The sequence below is a fragment of the Macaca thibetana genome, chromosome 18 (genome assembly GCF_024542745.1).
Source record: "Macaca thibetana thibetana isolate TM-01 chromosome 18, ASM2454274v1, whole genome shotgun sequence".
NCBI classification, from domain to species: Eukaryota; Metazoa; Chordata; class Mammalia; order Primates; family Cercopithecidae; genus Macaca; species Macaca thibetana.
The window spans coordinates 7,160,978-7,181,155 of record NC_065595.1 but is presented as its reverse complement, the minus strand read 5'-3'; the positions used below and the strand labels follow the sequence as shown (position 1 = coordinate 7,181,155).

General features: G+C 36.3%; 1 protein-coding gene across 2 annotated transcripts in view; it reads right to left on the bottom strand.

The window, feature by feature from the left end:
• The window catches only part of NETO1 (neuropilin and tolloid like 1), a 126,584-nt gene that overhangs the window by 9,290 nt on the left and 97,116 nt on the right, over nt 1-20,178 (bottom strand). For both annotated transcript variants that reach the window (XM_050767900.1, XM_050767901.1), the window contains exon 8: nt 5,305-5,418. In XM_050767900.1, coding sequence (XP_050623857.1) covers nt 5,305-5,418 — 114 coding nt within the window. The remainder of the gene's footprint in view (nt 1-5,304; nt 5,419-20,178) is intronic.

Here is a 20,178-nt window from a genome sequence, read left to right as displayed (position 1 = left end):
CTTAAAAATAGCCCCCCTCCCCATTGTCCAGCATCGCAGCTTAAAACACACACACACACACACACACACACACCCCTATCTATAAAGTAACAATAATATTCTGATACCACAGAAAAATTCAATTCAATCCGAAGACACACACTCATGGAATGATGGCATGGACTCTTTCCCAAACGAAATAATCACAACTGTTAGAAAATTATTTTAAAAACTCAACCAATCAAAGCCTGGTTTAATGAAACTCCAGAAATTGTCCTAACGGTGTACATCAAGTGGAGAGGTATTTATATAAACCAGTCTACTAAATGTCCTTAGGAACAGTGAGAGTCTGTGGCATTTGAGCCATGACTTGCTTCCTTCACTCTTGATTCACCATGATGCGAGCCCTCCTCAGGGAGGTGTGGAAAAGAACGCAGGGCACCCTCTCCCTGCAGCTCCCAGTTAAGTGAGTTATGGCATCTCCTTAGGAGGGGAAAGCTACCAGCATTTCTCAACCAGGTCCATGTTGGACATGCTTCTTTTCTGGCCTGAGTGGCTGAGATGTCTGGGGCTCCCGAGGTTCCTCCTCTGAGCCTCAACTTGGAGGTCAGGAGCTCAACACAAGGTGTCTCCAGTGGAGAATGCCAAGCCTGGATCATGCTTACCCAAGTTTGCTGACACAGGAGAGCTGCCTGGAGTGGCAAGTTGACAACACCACATGTTAGCAACCTCACCCAAGTACTCTGTGCATAAAGAAACCTGCGCCACTGTTCCTGCCCCCATCCAGAGCACTGGTGGAGAAGTTGTGCCCAGAAAGAGAGCAAGGCTACAAGTACAGAAAGGATTATAGCTTCCCCTAAATAAAGTTAGTTTATTTGAAATGGTGTGTGGAGAAACTCAAGCCTAACGATAATTTCAAAAACTATGGAGATTTTGTGATATGCACAGGCTTCTAGACATTCTAAGGTTTGTCTTATTGCTCTAAAGACACTAACTGCCTCTTAGTGTTTTAAGAGGGCCTGGTTGATACTTGGATGGGAGACCACCTGGGAATATCTGGCGCTTTATGCACTTAAGAGGCAGTATGCAATTAAGAGACCGTTAGTGTCTTAAGAGCAATAACACGAACCTTGGGACATCGATAAGTTTAACAGAACAAGCTAAGAGAGTAACAGCTAACGAGAGTCCTCCTGGGTTATAACAACTCACAAAAGCAAGACTCAAGGACTACCTTTGCAATTAATTAAATTTAATTGACCAGACTGTTGAACAGTTTATGATCTTGGGCACTGTCGAAAGCAGTAGAGCAATCAGTCAACAATCGGTGGAGACTAACAACTGGCTGCTATACAAACAGAGGTGATAGCTAAATAGAGAGAACAGGAAATGAGAGAGGCACAGAGAGCCCTGCTAAAACCATGCTGCCCAAGGCTGCTGGTGCGAAGCCCAAGGCAGTGGCCTCTGTGGGGCAGCATCAGAGGCTTCACTAAAATGGTCTGGCCAAGTCTCCATTTAGAAACAAACAAGAAAACTACAAGTCCTGGGAGGAAGAAGTTAGTATTCAGAGATGCTACTAACATGTGATTTTCAATACAATGGTGTAAGGCATGTAAAGAAACAGTAAAGCAAAGCGTATATATAGGAAAAAAGAAAAAGCAGGCAACAAAAGGACCCTTTGGGGAGCCAGATATCAGAGTTGACAAAGATTTCAAAGCAGCTATAATCAGTATGTCTGAGGAACTAAAGCAAACTAAGATTGAAGAAGCTCAAGAAAATGAGGACAATGCTCATCAAATAGAGAATATTAATAAAGACATATAAATCATACAAAAAGGGAAGGTCTGGAATTGAACAGTGCAATTACTAACATGATAATTTCCTGAAGCCTCAACAGTACACTTCAGCTGGAAAAAGAAAGTATCAGCTAACTTTATAAAGACAGAGGCATGAGAATAGTGCAATAGGAATATGAGTTTCAAAACAAGAAGGCAGAAAAATAACAGCCTCAGGAGAAAAAAAAAAGTGTGGCAAATCAACAAGCACACTAACGTAATGTAATGGGTGTATAAGAAACAAAGGAGAGATGGAAAGTAACAGGAAAAAGAACAACAACAAAAAACCTAGAGGAGTTAAAACTTCCCAAACTTAATTAGAAAACCCACATCCAAGTTCAACAAACTTCAAATAGGATAAATGCAGAGATCCACGCAAAGACATATGACTATGAAAACATTAAAAAAAAATAAAACATCTTGAAAGCAATAGAGAAAGAAAACCTCATCACAGAAAGGAGCCTCCATCAAATTAACAGCTGAGTCATCATCAGTGGAGGCCAGAAGGCAACATGATGACACATGCAGTGCTGCAAGCAACAGCAACACAAAACAAAACCAAACAACAACAACAACAACAAAACCTCAACAGAAACCTGTCAACCAAAAACCCATCATCCAGCAAACCTACCTTCACAAATGAAAGACATTGTAAGACCGGCAAAAATGAAGATAATTCAATGATAAAAGAGCTTCCTTAAAATAAATATTGAAGACAGTTCATGTTGAAAACAAGTGAGTTCAGACAGTAACTCAAATCCACACGAAAAAATTGAACAGATAATAAACAGGTAAGTAAGTAAGGTCTATAACAGTGATTATGTAAATAATTGCAAAGGATAGTAGAGTGGCATATTTCTTCTGCAGTCTTCACTTAACTTTTTAAAAAAGCAATGTTCTATGTATATAATCGTAATGCTGAACTATAACTTACATAAATGCAATATATTTGGTGACAATACAGTGTAAAAAAGGTGGGAGCTAAAATGTTATTGGGTAAGGAAATGACACCAGGGTAACGCATATCTAGAAAAACAAATGAAGAGAACCAGAAATAGTACATCAGAAGGATTATATAAAAAGTTACACTAATATACTTGCTGTCCTTTCTTCTCCCAACCACTTTAAAAGACATACAGTTATATAAAGTAATAATTAGTGCAATGTATTGTTGGGTTTGTAATGTTTAAAATGTAATATGTACAAATATAATTAGAACGTTTAAAAATGTAATATGTACAAATATAATTGGAAAAGGGAAGAGAGAATATAGGAAGAACGTTTCTATGTCTCACTATAATTTAGTATAATCTAAAATACATTCTGGGAAGCTAAGTTGTATGTTTTAAGTCCTAAAGCAACTAAGAAAGGAAAAAAATGCATTAAAAACTCTAAAATAATTAAAATGTTGCACTAGAATACACTAACTTAATGCAGCAGAAGAAAGCAATAAAAGAAGGAAAAGAAAAAAATGAGACATTTAGAAACAAAAAGTATAATGGAATACATGAAGTCCAACTATATCAATGACAGTACTAAATGTGAATGGATTAAACAACCCAATGAAAAGGCAAAGATTCTCAGACTGGATAAAAAATAAGATATAAATATAGACTGTCTACAAAAGAAACACTTTATATTCAAACATGCAGACAGACTGAAAGTAAAAACGTGGAAAAGAAGAATGGAAACCAAACCATAAGAAAGATGTAGTGGCTATACTAATGTCAGACAAAATATAACTCAAGACAAAAAAACTGTACTAAACTCTAGAAGATTGTTTTGTAGTGATAAAAGGGTGATGAGGAAGATACAACAATTACACACATACATGAGGTTAGCAACCAAGCTTCAAATTACATGAGAGAAAATTTTACAGAACTGAAGAGAGAAGTAGATAATTCAACTATGATAGCTGAAGAATTTAACACCCACTTACAATAATGGACAAAACACAGCAGAAAATCAAAGGCAAACAGAAGACTTGAACAATGCTGTAAGCCTACCAGACATAACAGGCATCTATACAACATTTCACTCAACAACAGCAAATAGATATTCTTTTCAAGGGCACATGGGACAAACTTTAGGCTACACAACATTCTTGCCATCGGCGTAACCTCCATAAATTAGAAATGACTGCAATTACAAAAAGTTTTTCTCCTATCACAAGAGAATGAATTAAAGGTTAAACGAATCATTTTTCTTTCTGAAAAAAATAAATATGGACTTTCATAATGCACATCCATTCACATGTGTTGATTGCCATCTCATGTGAAATATTTCTTACATACATGGGACCACATTTACATAGGCCAAACAAAGCCAATGGTGACTACGAATTATTAACAGGTCTGCAGTAAGATCACTTAGAAAGTAAATTTCTGGCCGGGCGCGGTGGCTCACACCTGTAATCCCAACACTTTGGGAGGCTGAGGCGGGTGGATCACGAGGTCAGGAGATCGAGACCATCCTGGCTAACACGGTGAAACCGTGTCTCCACCAAAAATGCAAAAAATTAGCCGGGCATGGTGGCGGGCACCTGTAGTCCCAGCTACTCGGGAGGCTGAGGCAGCAGAATGGCATGAACCCGGGAGGCAGAGCTTGCAGTGAGCCCAGATGACGCCACTGCACTCCAGCCTGGGTGACAGAGCCAGACTCCATCAAAAAAATAAATAAATAAATTTCTAATCCATTCAAAAGTAGACAGGAAAGTAATCAACAGCAAAAGTGTTGATAGTGTAACCGCCTTTCCTACTGACTGTATGAAGCAATGAATACTGTGGTATTACTTCTTTACTTCTATGAACAGAAGGCATTTCGTAGATAATACTGGACTTCAAGCATGAAAGAGTTATTTGCATATCTTCTTTTGTCAATTGTTTAATACTGGATCTCAGTAAAACACTTTATATGGCAGTTTCATCGTTTCATCTTAACTAAAATGTGCAACATCCGTAATCCTTTGTGTATAGACAAGGGAAGGAGGCAAGGGCATTGGGAGCTATGTTCATGGGAAAGGAAGAAAAGCATTTTCGTAGCAAAACTGAAGTGAAGTAGCTGGAAGTAACTGAAAGTACAAATGCTAGTTCAATATATTTTATCTCTTGAGTACGTACACAAAGTCCAATCAAGACAAACTAGAATGAATGACAGGTGTGGCCACAAGCAGACGGTATCACACATGATAGGAAAGTAGTGTGCTCCCCTGAAAGCTCCCGTTTTCAGAGCTCTGCAGGGTCTAATGAGGTGATGTCTTTAATTAGAATTCAAGTGCTAAGGATAGTCCACTGTGCGCTAATGAATAACGAAACATCTGGACACGGTATGAGTAAAGGGTAAGAAAAATGCTTACAAATCGACTGTAAGACATGCAGTGCTCATAAAAGGCACTATATACTCTTATTTTAAAGACTGTCTGACTGATATATATAAACTTCTACCCCACTCCACAGGGAGGAAATTTTTTCAGATTTCAGGGACTAATCATTACCTTTACAGTGATTTTCATCCCAAGGATACACACAGTTCTGGAGTCCATTGCAGACCAAAGTGTTATTAATACACATGTTACTATGGCAGAAGAATGTATTGCCTTCACAAGGAGCTAAAAACAAGACGAACAAGACAAAGGAAGAAAGTTATAACTGATATTCAGTGGTAAATCACTCATATTACAAATCCAAAAATAAAAAGATTAGAATAATTTACCACGAACTGAGATAAATGATCTGTCATGAGATGTTCAGAAATGGTGCCGTAATGTTAATTATTTCTTGTGTTACTAACAGTGCTGGCAATCCTCTAGAGAGGCTCAGCTTATAAAAATGCCATAGGGTATTTTCCATCATTAAAATGAAGTACATTATCCACATTTTTTTAAGTAGGCATATTTATTTAGCAAACCTGAAGCATCTACCATGTGCATAAATTATACTTTATACTAAATTAAGAATGTATAAATCTAGTTTTACTGTGCAAAAACACCTAATAGAAATTTTTAAATAATTTTGAAAAATATATACTTACCAAGTACTAATGAATAAAATATACTAAAGCAAACCCTGTAACATTACTTAAGAATATGAAAAAAACAAAATGCCATGGAAATTCAGAATCATGAACAAATTAATCCTGAACAACACAAAACATATATTATGATTATTACATTTAATATACATGGTGATAAAATTAGCTTACTATGCACGTATTTTATACATTCTAGTGATTCGATATACAATGATCATTATCTCCAGATTACAATGCACACTGAAGGAACTGGGAGGTAAAATATGAACTTCAAGCAGGTACAAAATACGGCTAAATAATGATGAGAAAACAGGAGTTGAATATAGCAATGTAAAATGTTAGATATGATTTCAACATGAGGAAAAATACATTTATTTCATTATTAGAGTGACAGAATATTTTAAGTGTGCTCAGTCTTTACAGTAATATTGCATTGTGGATGTTTGCTTACAGAAAGTGCTTTTAAAAGCTAACTTTTGATTTTACCTTTGTATTCACTCCACGTATCAGACAAAATGCAATTTTAGTGTTTCTTTTTTCAATAAAGGCTCTACAATCCTTTTAAGGACAGACATTCTAGCAAAATCTATTGCACACAAAACACATTAATTTCCAATGATTAATAAATGAAGATACATTAATGATCAGTACTATTTAGACACTGAAGTCATGTTATAATGAGCTTTTCACTTTCAAAACTGCATATTACGTAAGTTTTAGAGTTAGCTTCTTTACTACGTTTGCTACGCTAATCACAACTGTCAAAACAATATTTTGCAATTTAATATACATAAGGCAACTTACTATATTTTAATACTCCCAGAAATCCTTAAAAAACAAAACAAAACAAAACAAAACCACTCAAATTCTGAAAACCAAAAGCAAGGCAAAGAAATAGCTAATTCAAGCAATGGGATACTTCCTGGTTCTTCATCCCCTACCTCCTCCCACAACCCAAAACAGTTACCTCTCTGTTCATTTTGACTTCATGTTCCCGGTTAAAGAGTAAAAAGCATGTAACAGTAATTTTGGAAAACGAAAATTAGAGTAGAAAATAGGTAGTAGTCATTTTGTAAAATAAAGTATCAGGCTTAACACTTTATTTTGCTAATGATATGTTAAGTACTGTTCTGTATAAACCTTTCATAATGTAAAATTTAACAATCCAGTGTATTATTGTAAAGACCTGCTCTTTAGTAAGCAACTAAATTTGAATTTCTGTAGCCGACTATAATGGCTTCTGCAGAATTGGTAAGTTCTGTTAATTAGATAGTCAATGTTGCCAAAATTTGTACACAGTGTATAAAGGAGATTTTGGAAAATTTTATATTAGAATGGCTGCAAACTGCTTTTGTAAAAATGAGTAGAATACTTATTATCTAACAAATTGTAGTATACATTTTGAAAGAATACCCATCAAGTAAGAAATACCTTTAAAAATTACATATTTACTGACCTATTAGTTGGAAAAATTATTATAATAATTATTAAATAGGATGGGTTAGTTTAAAAATTTAAACATACAAATAAAAATAACATTGCATTCTGGTAATCGAGTGAAGTGCATTAGTATGTTGTTAAGGGCACTGAAATTTGAATTCCAAATAATCCAAATGGGATTGTGTTTGTTTCTGCTGCTTAGTAGTTGTGAAACTTTCAATGTTCCAGGATCAGTTATTAAATATTAGTGGTTTTACCGAGAATGCAATAGGTAATCCAGGAATGTCAATAAATCACATTTTAACATGCTTTTATGCATTAAATAATTATGCAAATATGCCAGTTAATTGGGAGTTAGCCTCCCTTTTGTTTGTGGTGTATTTTTTTCTTTTCTTTTCTTTTCTTTTTTGTTATCCTAGGTATTTCTCCATGTATTTTCTTCCTTACTTTTGCTAATAGTTACAGAATTGCTGTGCAATGAAAAATAAAAACAAGTAAGCAAATCCTGATATGGTTAAGAAGCAATGTAGAGGCTGGGCATGGTGGCTCACGCCTGTAACCCCAGCACTTACTGACGCTGAATATTTCTCTCAGCAATGCGTAAATGCAATGATGCATTAAAGACTCTCATTTCTCTCCTGGTTAAGAACTACAATAGCACCAATAGACCAAATCAAGCCTACATTCTCATTGCTCTTTCAAAGACTTGTGTGCACTCGGTCCACCAACACGTGTAGCCCCTTGCTCCCAGCACACTCCTGACACATCCGGCACCATGTCCACACAGCACTCCCTTCGTTTACCTGCCCCAGATACCCCTTCTCCACTCTGCCATCCAAATCACATCAGAACCCTATGATCTATAGTCTTAAAATATTATTCCAATCTATCAGAAAATTTAGCTGTTCCTTAAGTCCTATTTCACATGTAATTTTTAAAAGTTTTAAGAGTGTATTTTATCATCTTTTTTGTATATATTTGAGGCTTGTGACCATGCTTTTTTTTTTTTAAATTAACGTTTATGTTTAATCTCTCATAATGGCTTAAGTTTACTAGGCTTGTAGTAAATAATAGATGTTTTAACTGATTAATATTACTTAGCAAAAGGTTAACTCTGACTGGGCTGCATACCTTAGTATATTCCAGAGAGCAGAAGACTCTAACAAATGTGTTTATTGGTTGAGAACTAATCTTCAAGGCCACGGTCTTCCAATCAAGGCCAACGTCTTCCAGTCAAGGCCACAGTCTTCCAGTCAAGGCCACGGTCTTCCAGTCAAGGCCATGGTCTTCCAATCAAGGCCACAGTCTTCCAGTCAAGGCCACGGTCTTCCAGTCAAGGCCATGGTCTTCCAATCATGGCCACGGTCTTCTGATCAAGGTCAGGGTCTTCTGATCAAGGCCACAGTCTTCCAGTCAAGGCCATAGTCTTCCAATGCAGCATGTAGTGATTACAGGCAGCATGTATTCTCAGAAATTTAACTCAGCATCATATCTTTGCTTCTTTTACTATTTCTGACAAAGCACATATTCCTCGACCAATTTACAGAAGACTTATTCTACTTACGAGGTTCAATACTCATCATTTAAGCTGTTGTCTCTTATAAACCAGCTGCTTTATTCCCTAGTGATTTAAAGGAAACTCAGTATTTATTTATAATAAAGCGGCAGCCAAAGAAGTAACACTCCAAATGCCAAGTACCTCACACAATTTCCAGGGTCACAAGAGTGGACACACAACTTTATATTTGTTTCTATCAGAATAGCAAATAGAGCTTCATATTGATGTTAAAACACTATGAACATAGATGGAACAATTTGCTATTGCTTTTTGTCACTTAACTATTTGAAAGTGTATTTAGACATGAGACCTTCCAACTAATTTGATTTCACTTTATTGGGTTTATTGACATCATCATTTCATCATTCAGATCTAACAATCCAAAGATGGAAACTGATTTCTGTTAATGAAGTAAAATATTCTAGTCAGCCAGAATAATGTCATATGTATAAGCATATCATTGCTCTTGATGTAAAACATTCACATAGAAAGGAGACATGCAACACTTCAAAATGAAGCTTTCTTCACTGTTTCCTCCTCCCACATACACCAATACCTATGCATTTGTGCAGAGCATTCATTTTTGGCTGTGCAACAGACTGTAGATTAAACAAAACTTAGAGAGAACTTCTCCAGACACATCAGCCTGGGATTGAAGAGTCCTGCTAACAGGACAGAGGGCCCAGCTGTGATTTGGGCTGTCAGGAGTGATAATCCTTAAGGACAGATTGCTTCCTCCCTGAGCAAAAGCAGGTTTAGAGAAGAGTCCCTTGCAGCCTGGCCACCTGGTCTCTGACTCCCAGGGTTGCCTCTTTCACACTCTTTGCCTTTGAGCTGATTAACCTGTAAGTTGCTCAGTTACCACATCTGTAAAGTGGGGATAAAGACAATACTTACCCGAGTGATTTAATTATGCACAGAATGCAGTATAGTGTCAGCGGCATGGATGAAAACATTACAAGATGGAATTGTAAAGCGTTTAAGGAGAGTATTGCACAGAGGCTGTGGAGTCAATATGTCTGATTTTCCAAAGTGAGTTATGTGATCTTGAGCAAATTCACTAACTTTTTCAGTTTCTGTTTACATCTATATAATGGGGAGAATTATAACTATTACATAAAGTTGTAAGAATTAAATGTGATAGATCTTTAAAAACCATAACAGATACTGTCATATGGTGTATGATAAAAGAATGTTACCTGTTCTTGAACTACCACAGTTACCAAAACAAAAGCAAATGAAACAAAACAAAAAACTTAAAATGTATAAAAAGTATATTTGGAAAATCATAAGTTTGCATGAAAAATACAAAATGTTAATCAAAAAAAGTCAATTTTCTCTTTCAGATTTTTATATCAGGAAAATAGTTTAAACATCTTTGCTATATTGCTTCATTACTCTTCTTTTTAAACCCTCATCTATTCCCATTGTTACCACAAGGTGGCGAACTTACATCAGACTTTAGTTAAAGAGCATTTTACTCCCTCATGGGGATGACTAAAATAAACCATGAAAGCACCAGGAATGACACCTAAACCTATACATTACTAATTCTTTAAATAAACAAATTATTTAGCAGGGGACAACAAGTCTCTTACATATTTGAGTCATGTAGGAGAAAAAATACAGCCACAACACTCAAAATAAACGAAGTTTTACATAATGTATTTAATAAAGAAGCATAGAACACATATTTTTAATGTGAAAGGTCTAGTCATACATGTACCTCCGATTTTAATGTTTATCTCATGTGGATAAACACTGCTTAAATTTTGTAACTTAAAGGTTTTTAATTTATAATAGCTACTTTAGTGTAGAAGTCACTAAGCTTATTCTATTAGAATTGTTTATTTCGTTTTTTTTTCTTTTTGAAATCCAGAAATCCACTAAATACTATTCAAGAAATATTAAAACTAATTGAAATAAAAACAGGCAGATTTCTTTGAAACAGTGATATTTCAACTATCCATGTTTTATGGTTAATAAAACTATCATTGGTAATTTGTTCAACGTCAAATAAGTCATCATATTACATCATGAAAAATGGGAAAACAAAATGATCCTTAATCATATTCCCCTAAAGACTCATTACACCACTGGACCCCATGTTTCTTGGACTTAGGGTCTGGTTCTTTTCACCTCCCCTCCACAGTCCACTCATCTTGTTCTCTTCAGACATTCTTGCTGCTTGATTTCCTCAAATTATTTTAACGTCTTTAATTTTGAGCTTTGTCTAAAGCTCACCCAGCTCTATGCTGGCCTGTGTAGGCATAGCCACAGTCTCTCTCACACACAGAGTCACACAAACTCATATACCACACACACTCGAACACAGACACCACTCACAGACACACACATACCACTCAAACACACACTCACACCACACAGCCACAGTCACACCTCTGGGTCTTTTACTTCTGCTCTTTATTAATTCTTCATCATTCCCTGATCTTTAGTTTGAATGGAAATGCTCAGACGTGTGGAAAAGCAGCTGGGGGAGGAAACAGCTTGGAGTATGTATTAGTCCGTTTTCAGGCTGCTGTGAATACCCAAGACTAGGTAATTTATAAAGAAAAGGGTTTAATTGACTCACAGTTCCACATGACTAGGGAGGCCTCAGGAAACTTACAATGCCTTCATGTTGGAAGGCAAAACAGGCACTTCTTACATGGTGGCAGGAGAGAGAAGTGACAATCAGCGAAGGGGGAAGCCCCTTATAAAACCACCAGATCTCATGAGAACTATCAGGTGAACAGCATGGAGGGAAACTGTCTCCATGATTCAATTATCTCCACCTGGTCCAGCCCTTGACACGTGGGGCTTATTAACATTCAAGGTGAGATTTGGATGGGGACACAGAGCCAAACCATATCAGAGTATATTTACATCTTCTTGCTTTATTTCTCAGGTTCAACTTTTGTCAGCCTTGAAGATTTGCTAAAACTTACTTTTTAAAATTAAAACTTCTGACCCTCGGGATGGTCTAGAATCTATTACTCTGTTTCGTGAGGGATGGAGGCAAAGCTTAACACTAATGTGAATATGTAAATATGACACATATCAACATTCTATAGTTAGGTCATGAATTCACACTGAAGAGCAAAATCTAGCATACTTACTTTTGTTACTAATGTTTATCAGTTCAGCTAACCAAGGTGATTTTTCCCCCCGCCTTCTCAGGCCACTATGCTAGTGCCTTACAGACCCCTGTAACTGAGCCCCCTGAGGCTGTCACAGGTCCCTCATTTCCTCTGTCGTCTCTCTGGGCAATTTTCATCAGATGCAGAGCCCACACTAACGAGGGGGCTTAACCCCTACCTCTGACTACTATGTGAGATCCAGACTTACTCTGAACATTGAAATTCCTACTTAACATCTCCATTTGGAACTGTAATTACCATCCCAAACAGAATATGGCTGACGGGCTTAAGCAAAACGATTATCACCTTACTCCTCTTATCCACATTTTCCCCTTTAATTCTCACCTCCCACACCTTCCTGGCATTGACAAACGGCACGACCATCCCCTCAGGTGTTCAGGCTAAAGACTCAAGACCATCCTTGGGTCCTTTCTCCCCCGGATACCGTTGAGCCAGTGGCCATCTCTTGGGTGACTCTGTCTCAATACAAAGCTCTTGTTCAGGTCTCCACTGCTGTGAAGGAGCCAGGCCCCCATTCACTGACAGCAATCTTACATGGGGTTCAGGGACACAGAAGCCATGGGGACCTTGGCCATTTGAAAGTGTAAATCAGGCCGCATTTCACTTTGTTGAAGACACCCCAAAACACTTTCCAGTAATGCTAGACTAATGTCCAAGCTCCTTGTACCCTAGTACACAGCAAGTGATTTATATTCTCACAGCCTCTGCTCACCCTAAACATTTATAAAATTCTTCCTCCACTCAGATGTCACCCACCATAACTAGCAGGTCACCACGTCCTCATCCTTCCCACCACATCACCCATGTTTGTTTTCTCACAATAGATACTAGGGTGTGGGCTAATCCCTTTGAGTTAACTCACCTGTGCCTTGTTGCTTCCTCTTAAAAGTCTGGCAACCAGATGTACCACTTTGTAGATGCTTCATAAATACTTGGTGACAGACTATATATCAGAATAAAAATTCTTTTTTTTTTTAATTGGAGATAAAGTCTCCTCTGTCACCCAGGCCGGAGTGAAGTGGCACAATCTCAGCTCACTGCAAACCCTGCTGCCTGGGTTCAAGCAATTCTTCTGTCTCCGTCTCCTGAGTAGCTGGGATGACAGGCGCCTGTCACTGTGCCTGGCTAATTTTTGTATTTTCAGTAGAGCTGGGGTTTCATCATCTTGCTTAGGCTGGTCTTGAACTTCCGGCCTCATGATCCACCCACCTTGGCCTCCCAAAGTGCTGAGATTACAGAAGTAAGCCACAGCGCCCGGACAGAATAAAAACTATTTAAGCAACACAATGAATATTAAATGCCATCTTCTCATTAATGTCTGACAATGATTTTAATTTTTAAATAACAGCAAAACTTTAAAAAATAAACTTGAAAGAAAATAAAACTAGAGATATCAATTATGAGTAATCAACTGAAGATGCAAATTTTGAAAACCTTCAAAAATGTCATTAAAAATATATGGCTTGGCTGGGCACAGTGGCTAACACCTGCAATACCAGCACTTCAGGAGGCTGAGGTGGGTGGGTCATTTGAGGTCAGGAGTTCAAGACCAGCTTGGCCAACACAGTGAGATCCCAACTCGATTAAAAACAAAAATTAGCTGGGCGTGGTGGTGCATGTCTGTAATCCCAGCTACTCAGGAGGCTGAGGTGGGAGAATTGCTTGAACTCAGGAGGTGGAGGTTGCAGTGAGCAGAGATTGTGCCACTGCCCTTCAGCCTGGGTGACAGAGTGAGACTCAGTCTCAGAAGAAAAAAAAAAAAAAAAAATATATATATATATATATATATATGTGTGTGTGTGTGTGTGTGTGTGTGTGTAGCTTGCTACTAATTATCATTTTTAATTGTGGTTAATTACACAAACAAAAATATTAAAAATATATAAAATATATTTGGCCATCAGAACTTCCCACAAAACAATTTTTTTTTTCCAAAACAAATGGAAAAATTTCCCTTGTCACCACATTGAAACTTAAAATGGCCCATAGGCTATGCAATTAGAGGAAATGACATTTTACTTGAAAAATGGTGACCAGACTTGAGGCCAGAAATAGATTTGTGTATCTTTTTTTCATGTCCTTTATCATCTTCATAGTTATTTTGAAAAATCAATATCTGTTTTCAAAACTCTCTGTTCCAATATGACTAAGTTATACTTTGAAAATATCCAGTATTATGAAGATGTACATATATTAATCTGTTTTTGTACAAGAAATTCTGTTCATAAATTTCAATTCGATCTCACACATATTTATGAGATTCCTCCCCAATCTTTGTGCTAAAATTACATATTCTTACTGTTCTGAAAGATATTATATTAAGAAACACATCTTCATTGGAAACTTACATTCCATATATACAAACTCTTTCCTTTTATGTGGGGTGAACCACATCATAATTTATCCATTATTTTATCATCCCTAGACATTATTACATAATATTTTTATACTTCCATTATGTCTGCCTTGATTCGGCCTCACAGTGATCTCTTCAATGTGTGTAGTTAGGCATTACAATTACGATAAGGAAGGCATTAAATTTCTTTGGCGTCTGCATGCTGATTACTATTAGGCCCTGCACATGTGGGCTAGAGTTGGTTTTCATGATACATACATGTCAGTAGCAGTTGGCTAGTTTAGACACACTATTCTTTTATAAAGGCACAATACTTGCTCTCATTGAACATGCCAAGTCCCAAAAAAGGGGCCTGCAATAAACGAAGATGAGAACCATACCTAAACACATCACCATGACTCAAACTTAAAAATCTGCTCGTTCAGAGGCTATCAATTAAAAGTAATAATTTTCTATTTCCATATAACAAACATATGCTGTGTATTTTCAGGGGCAGACATAAACTATAATAGTTGTAAAGCTAGAATCAGAGAGATTAATATATATTATTTCCAAGGATTCTATTAAAAATTACAGGAAATTTCCTGCCTTTATTCTTGTCCAAGTGATTCCTTGTAGACCCACACACTTTATTTAAAAAAATTATTCTAACTGGTTCAATGAAAGTTCTGCAGTATTTTCTGAATAGGCAAAGAAGCAAAATTATTTAAGATACTTGTTTTAGTCAAATTACTTAAGAAAATTAACTTTAAATTTTAAGTATTTCATCAAACTACGTGTCTATACACATAATACTTTTTCAATGATTTAAGTAACCATATCGGTAATAAAAGTCCATCAATAATTCATTTCAAATATTAGAATACTTTTGACAGTGTTTTCTTTATGGTACAATCAAACTCAATCAAAAGCTTTAAAAAAAACAGGAAGGAAGGGAGGTAAGAGGAGGTAAGAAAGGAAGGGAGGGAGGGAGGGAGGGAGGAGGGAGGGAGGGAGGGAGGAAGGAAGGAAGGAAGGAAGGAAGGAAGGAAGGGAGGAAGGAAGGGAAAGGAAAGGAAAGGAAAGAAATGAGGGAGGAAAGGAGAGTTGGCTTCTGGCAGATTACACAATTTTATTTCATTTTCCTTTGCTCAATAGCCTCACTGTATTTGAAAGTGTTAACTACCCAAGTTTCAGTACGTTGTTACTTCACTAACAGATACAATACTAGTCACCTTCTGCCGACCATTTGCTATTTTCCAGACATACACTGAGAACTTTCAGCTGCCCTGTGGTATTTTCTCTGTTTTACAGAAAGGAAACTGAGGATTAAAGTCCAGGCATCACACACAAGAAAGTGGCAGAACTGACGGACACTGAAGACGTGCTCTTACACACTGTAATTCCATCTCAGATCTTTTCCAAAAGCAAAATAATTTTCTGAAATGGCTAATTTGTGATTCTGTTTCTAAAAATGTTTATCATTTATTTTAAAATTTCAAACCCATCTATACTTGCCCAAAGTTATATTCATATCTTTAGGATACATTAACTTTTTAAGTTTTTCTACAGTAATAAAATATTTAATTTAAAAATAAATTCTTTATATAAAAGAATACTTACGCAATAGCAAGGTGTGAAGGCAGACTTGTGTTAAGATATATCTTTTGATATATCAGTTGATATTGTATACCTTTGGTTTTAAAGTCAACTTAATTACTGCTTTCAGAATTTCAGTTAAAGACTCCATCAGCTTAATATAAATAAGCAAAAAAACCACAGAAATACAAATTCTTATTGCGGTCAAATAAATAATGGCTCTCCAAGTTGTCCACATCTTAGTCCCACATCCTGTGAATGTTACTTTATATGGAAAAAGGGATTTCGCAGGTGTGATTAAGGATTTCAAAATGAGGAATTATTCTGGATTATCCAGTTGAGCCCAATGCAGTAACAACTAAAGACAGGTAGAGACTGAAGGAACAGAGATGATGTAACAGCAAATCGTAAAGGCACATGAAGATGCTACACCAGTGGCTCTGACAAAGGAGAAGTGCTAGGAGCCAAGAAATCCTGCTCTAGAAACGGGAAAAGGAAGGAAATGTATTTTACAATGGAGCCTCTTACTGGGCAGCAGCCTTGCTGACATCCTGGTCTCAGCCTAGTAAAACCTGTTTTAGGAATCTGACCTCCAGAAGTGTAAGATAATAGAGCTGTGTTATCTGATGCTTCTAAACGTTAATTGGTTACAGCAGCAATGGGAAACTAATATGCCCATCTGGACCACGTAGCAGATTTCTCAGGCATTTGACTTCGACTAACCAGCCTTCTGCCAAAGTGGCCGTCGCTGCACAGCACAGCAACCAGGGACAGGAGAGGGCAGTGATGAGAAAAGTAAAGATGAGACCGCTGACGGAGAGTGGCGGTTTCCAGCCAGGATACCCTGACAACTCGTATCATAATTAGTCCTGGGATGAATCTAAGGCTGCATTTTTCTAATTATCATCTGTCTTTAAGTTATTAAAGTGAATTCAAGGGTGTATGCACTCATATCGAGGGGAGAAAAGGGTCAATACTATATCTGGTGTTCTAAGATCCTGCAAAATTGCAGGTTTACCATCAGGATCTGTCATGCAGTCAGTCAGTCATCAGTTGAATGTCTCTCAGAAGATAAATGGTGGAGAAATTCTATTACAGAGCAGAGTTATTATTTAGTCTGAAAACTAAGTAATAGCTTTGTAAAAAAGTGTTTACCAAACCAATACATATATATTTTAGAAAAATTAGAAAATACAGGCAAAAAATGTCACCACCCAAATACAACCATTAATATCTTAATCCCATTGTCTTTTACATATATGTATTACATATATAATAAATGACATGTATTAAATGTTTATCCCATGTAGTTACAAGAGTATAAATGTAATGTACAAGTGTTCGCTACTTGCTTCTAACATCTTGCTTCTTAACATAGTACGTCAGTATCAATCTACCACATCTTAATAAAGAGGACATTCCCAGAACCATTTGACCAATCTACTTAAGCATTTTTCCACGCTTATAAATATGCACTCATCAGCAGTATGTATTCCTAGAGGTTAATATTTCTGATTCCAAGGTGATATTCTATCTTTGTTCCCTATTTTGGAATTCTGACATATAGTGCTAAATTGTCCTTCAGGAAACATTTTGTTTCCTATAAGCAGTGCATATGCTTTTATTTCAAGATTCCATCTCTAACATGACTTCATGTTTTTAACATTTTGATAGATGAAAATGATGTCTCATTAAATTTTAAATTTATATATTTGTTTACTAATATGTTTACATGTTTGCTTCTTATGCTTACAGGACATTTATGCTTCTCTTATGAATTAGTTATACACATTTTGGCCCCATTTTCTATTAGAATGCTTATCTTTTTCTTATTTTTGAATATAATCATTATTTTTTATAAGATACAAGTATGTACCTACTGCCTGTTGTTTATCTTACCAATTATTCTCCAGGTCAACTCTTCCATATTTATTTTGATTATGATGTTTCTATATTAATAAATATTTGAAATTTATGTATGTTTGAATATGGTGATTTTTTTATCCATAGTGTGCTTTATTTTAGGAAGACCTGCCAATATATGACACACATTCAGCAATTTTTTCAGCATATGTTGTGCATTGTTTATATTTAAATCTGTACGATCTGGTATTTATGCTACTATATGACATACATACATAAATATTTTCTATATTAGTAAAGTGGTCTTAATCTTTTTAATACACATCAATTCACAAGGTGGTGGCATTAAGATTTATAGTAAGACTTCAATTTACACTTTGGCCCAAGGTATGATTGGTAACACTGCTTTCTCCAGTACATAACATTTTCTTTTCGTGGGGAAATATATAGTGAATAAAATGTCTTTTGATCTTAGTATTTACGCCAAACTTGTAAATGGTGTTTGGCCTTGCTTATTCTAGAGGAAAAATGAAACACTGTTGTGAAATATTAAGTGAGAGGATTTACATTTTTGACTCCCTCTTCGCTTTCTTTAAAATAATTCTAAATTAGAAAATGTGTTAATTCATTTTTCCATAACTAACAAAGTTATTTAAAGTCATCCCATTTAAATCTGAAAGAAGTTAAAAAGGATTAGAGTAAGTTGGTTAATTTGAAGATACTTTGGTGTATAATCTCAGAGTGTTACTGAGTTATAATCTATATTTTTTTCCCTTAGGAGCCATTAAATTTAGTTACTGAGATTATATGACAATTTTACTTAGTTATTACAAAATTAAGAATTTGCATTATCCAAGGCAGAATGCAAACTGTGTGAACAAGAGGCAGATGGCAGGCTATATCTTTTTCTAGACAGGAAAAGATAATAAAACTGAACAGTGAAATAAAATCAATCACTGTGTCAGTAGAGCAAATATCCAGCTAGCATAAACAAACGCTGCAGAGAAAAACTACACACAAAGAGAATTAGGCTTCTTAGAGTACAACCTTCCGTGGGTAATTTACTAAAATAAATGAGGGAGTATGTGGTGGGAGTGTGGCACAGAATACCAGATATAAATGAACATCTGAAGTGAGTCACACACTTGAGTTGAATCTGAGTTAGTGTGGAAGTGCGGTGCCTTCAGAGAAGCAACCATCATATTCATCTTTGAACCATCCATGCCTGGAAAGTTTAGTGAAGGAATAAAAGAATGAAAGCAGGAATATAAAAATGTATCAAAAAGAAAAGTTATTAATGATTAGGCTAGTGGAACCTCAACTTTTAGTGTCAATCTCATGCTGGAGTGATTGTTTCCTACAATTACAGTATATCTTGCCACATCTCCTGAACTATCAAAACTAGGACTAGCACTATATTAATAAACAGCAATCTATTACAAATGTTTTTAAGTAATATGTTAAAATTGATATTTGGATCATCCATTACATTAAAAAAAGCCCACATCATCGCAATAGGAATACTATGTATTATTTTCTATTGCTGAGTCACAAATTATCACAAATTTGCCCACCAGCTTAAAACAATACCTTTTTATGATCTCATAGTTCTGTATGTCAGAAGTCCAGGCAGGGCTCAATTGGGTTCTTTCCTTAGGGTCTCTGAAGGCTAAAATCAAGAAGTCTGTCTGGATTGGGTTCTCATGAAAAATGTGGAGGCCTCTTCCAAGTTTGTTCAGATTGTTGGGATGTTTCAGTACGCTGGAATAGTAGGTTCTCACTTTCTTGCTGACTGGCAACCTGAGGACATTCTCAGATTCTAAAGATTGCTCAAAATTCCCCGCCACGTAGTTCTCTGTGTAATATGGCAGGCTGCTTCTTTATGGCCAGGTGGAGTGTTCACTACCGTTAAAAATCTCTGACTTCTTTCATCCCTAACCATTAGATATTTACTTAGTTAGGTCAGACCCAGTAGGATAGTTTCCTTTTTAATTAACTCAAAGTGAACTGATTAGGGACGGTGATTACAAGGATCCCAAGAATATACCCCCATGACCTCATGACATAAAGTTCAAATCTCATCTAAATCTCATTGGTTCAAAGTCCAGAGTCTCCTTGTTTAAATCATCTAAACCTGGTGCAGATCCTGGGGGTACGGTTTCTCTCCGTGTATGGGTTCATGAAACTAAAAACAAGCCGTCTGGCTCCAACATTCCCAACACAGTGGTGGGAGAGGCATAGGATTCTAGTTCAAATAAGGAAGAATGGATAACAAATAGGAGTATTGAATCCATAATAATTCTGAAGTCCATCAAGGTAAAGTCAAATTTTTCTTGACTGTTCTGTTGCCTTTGGTTCTGTTCTCTGAGACAGCCTTTGTTT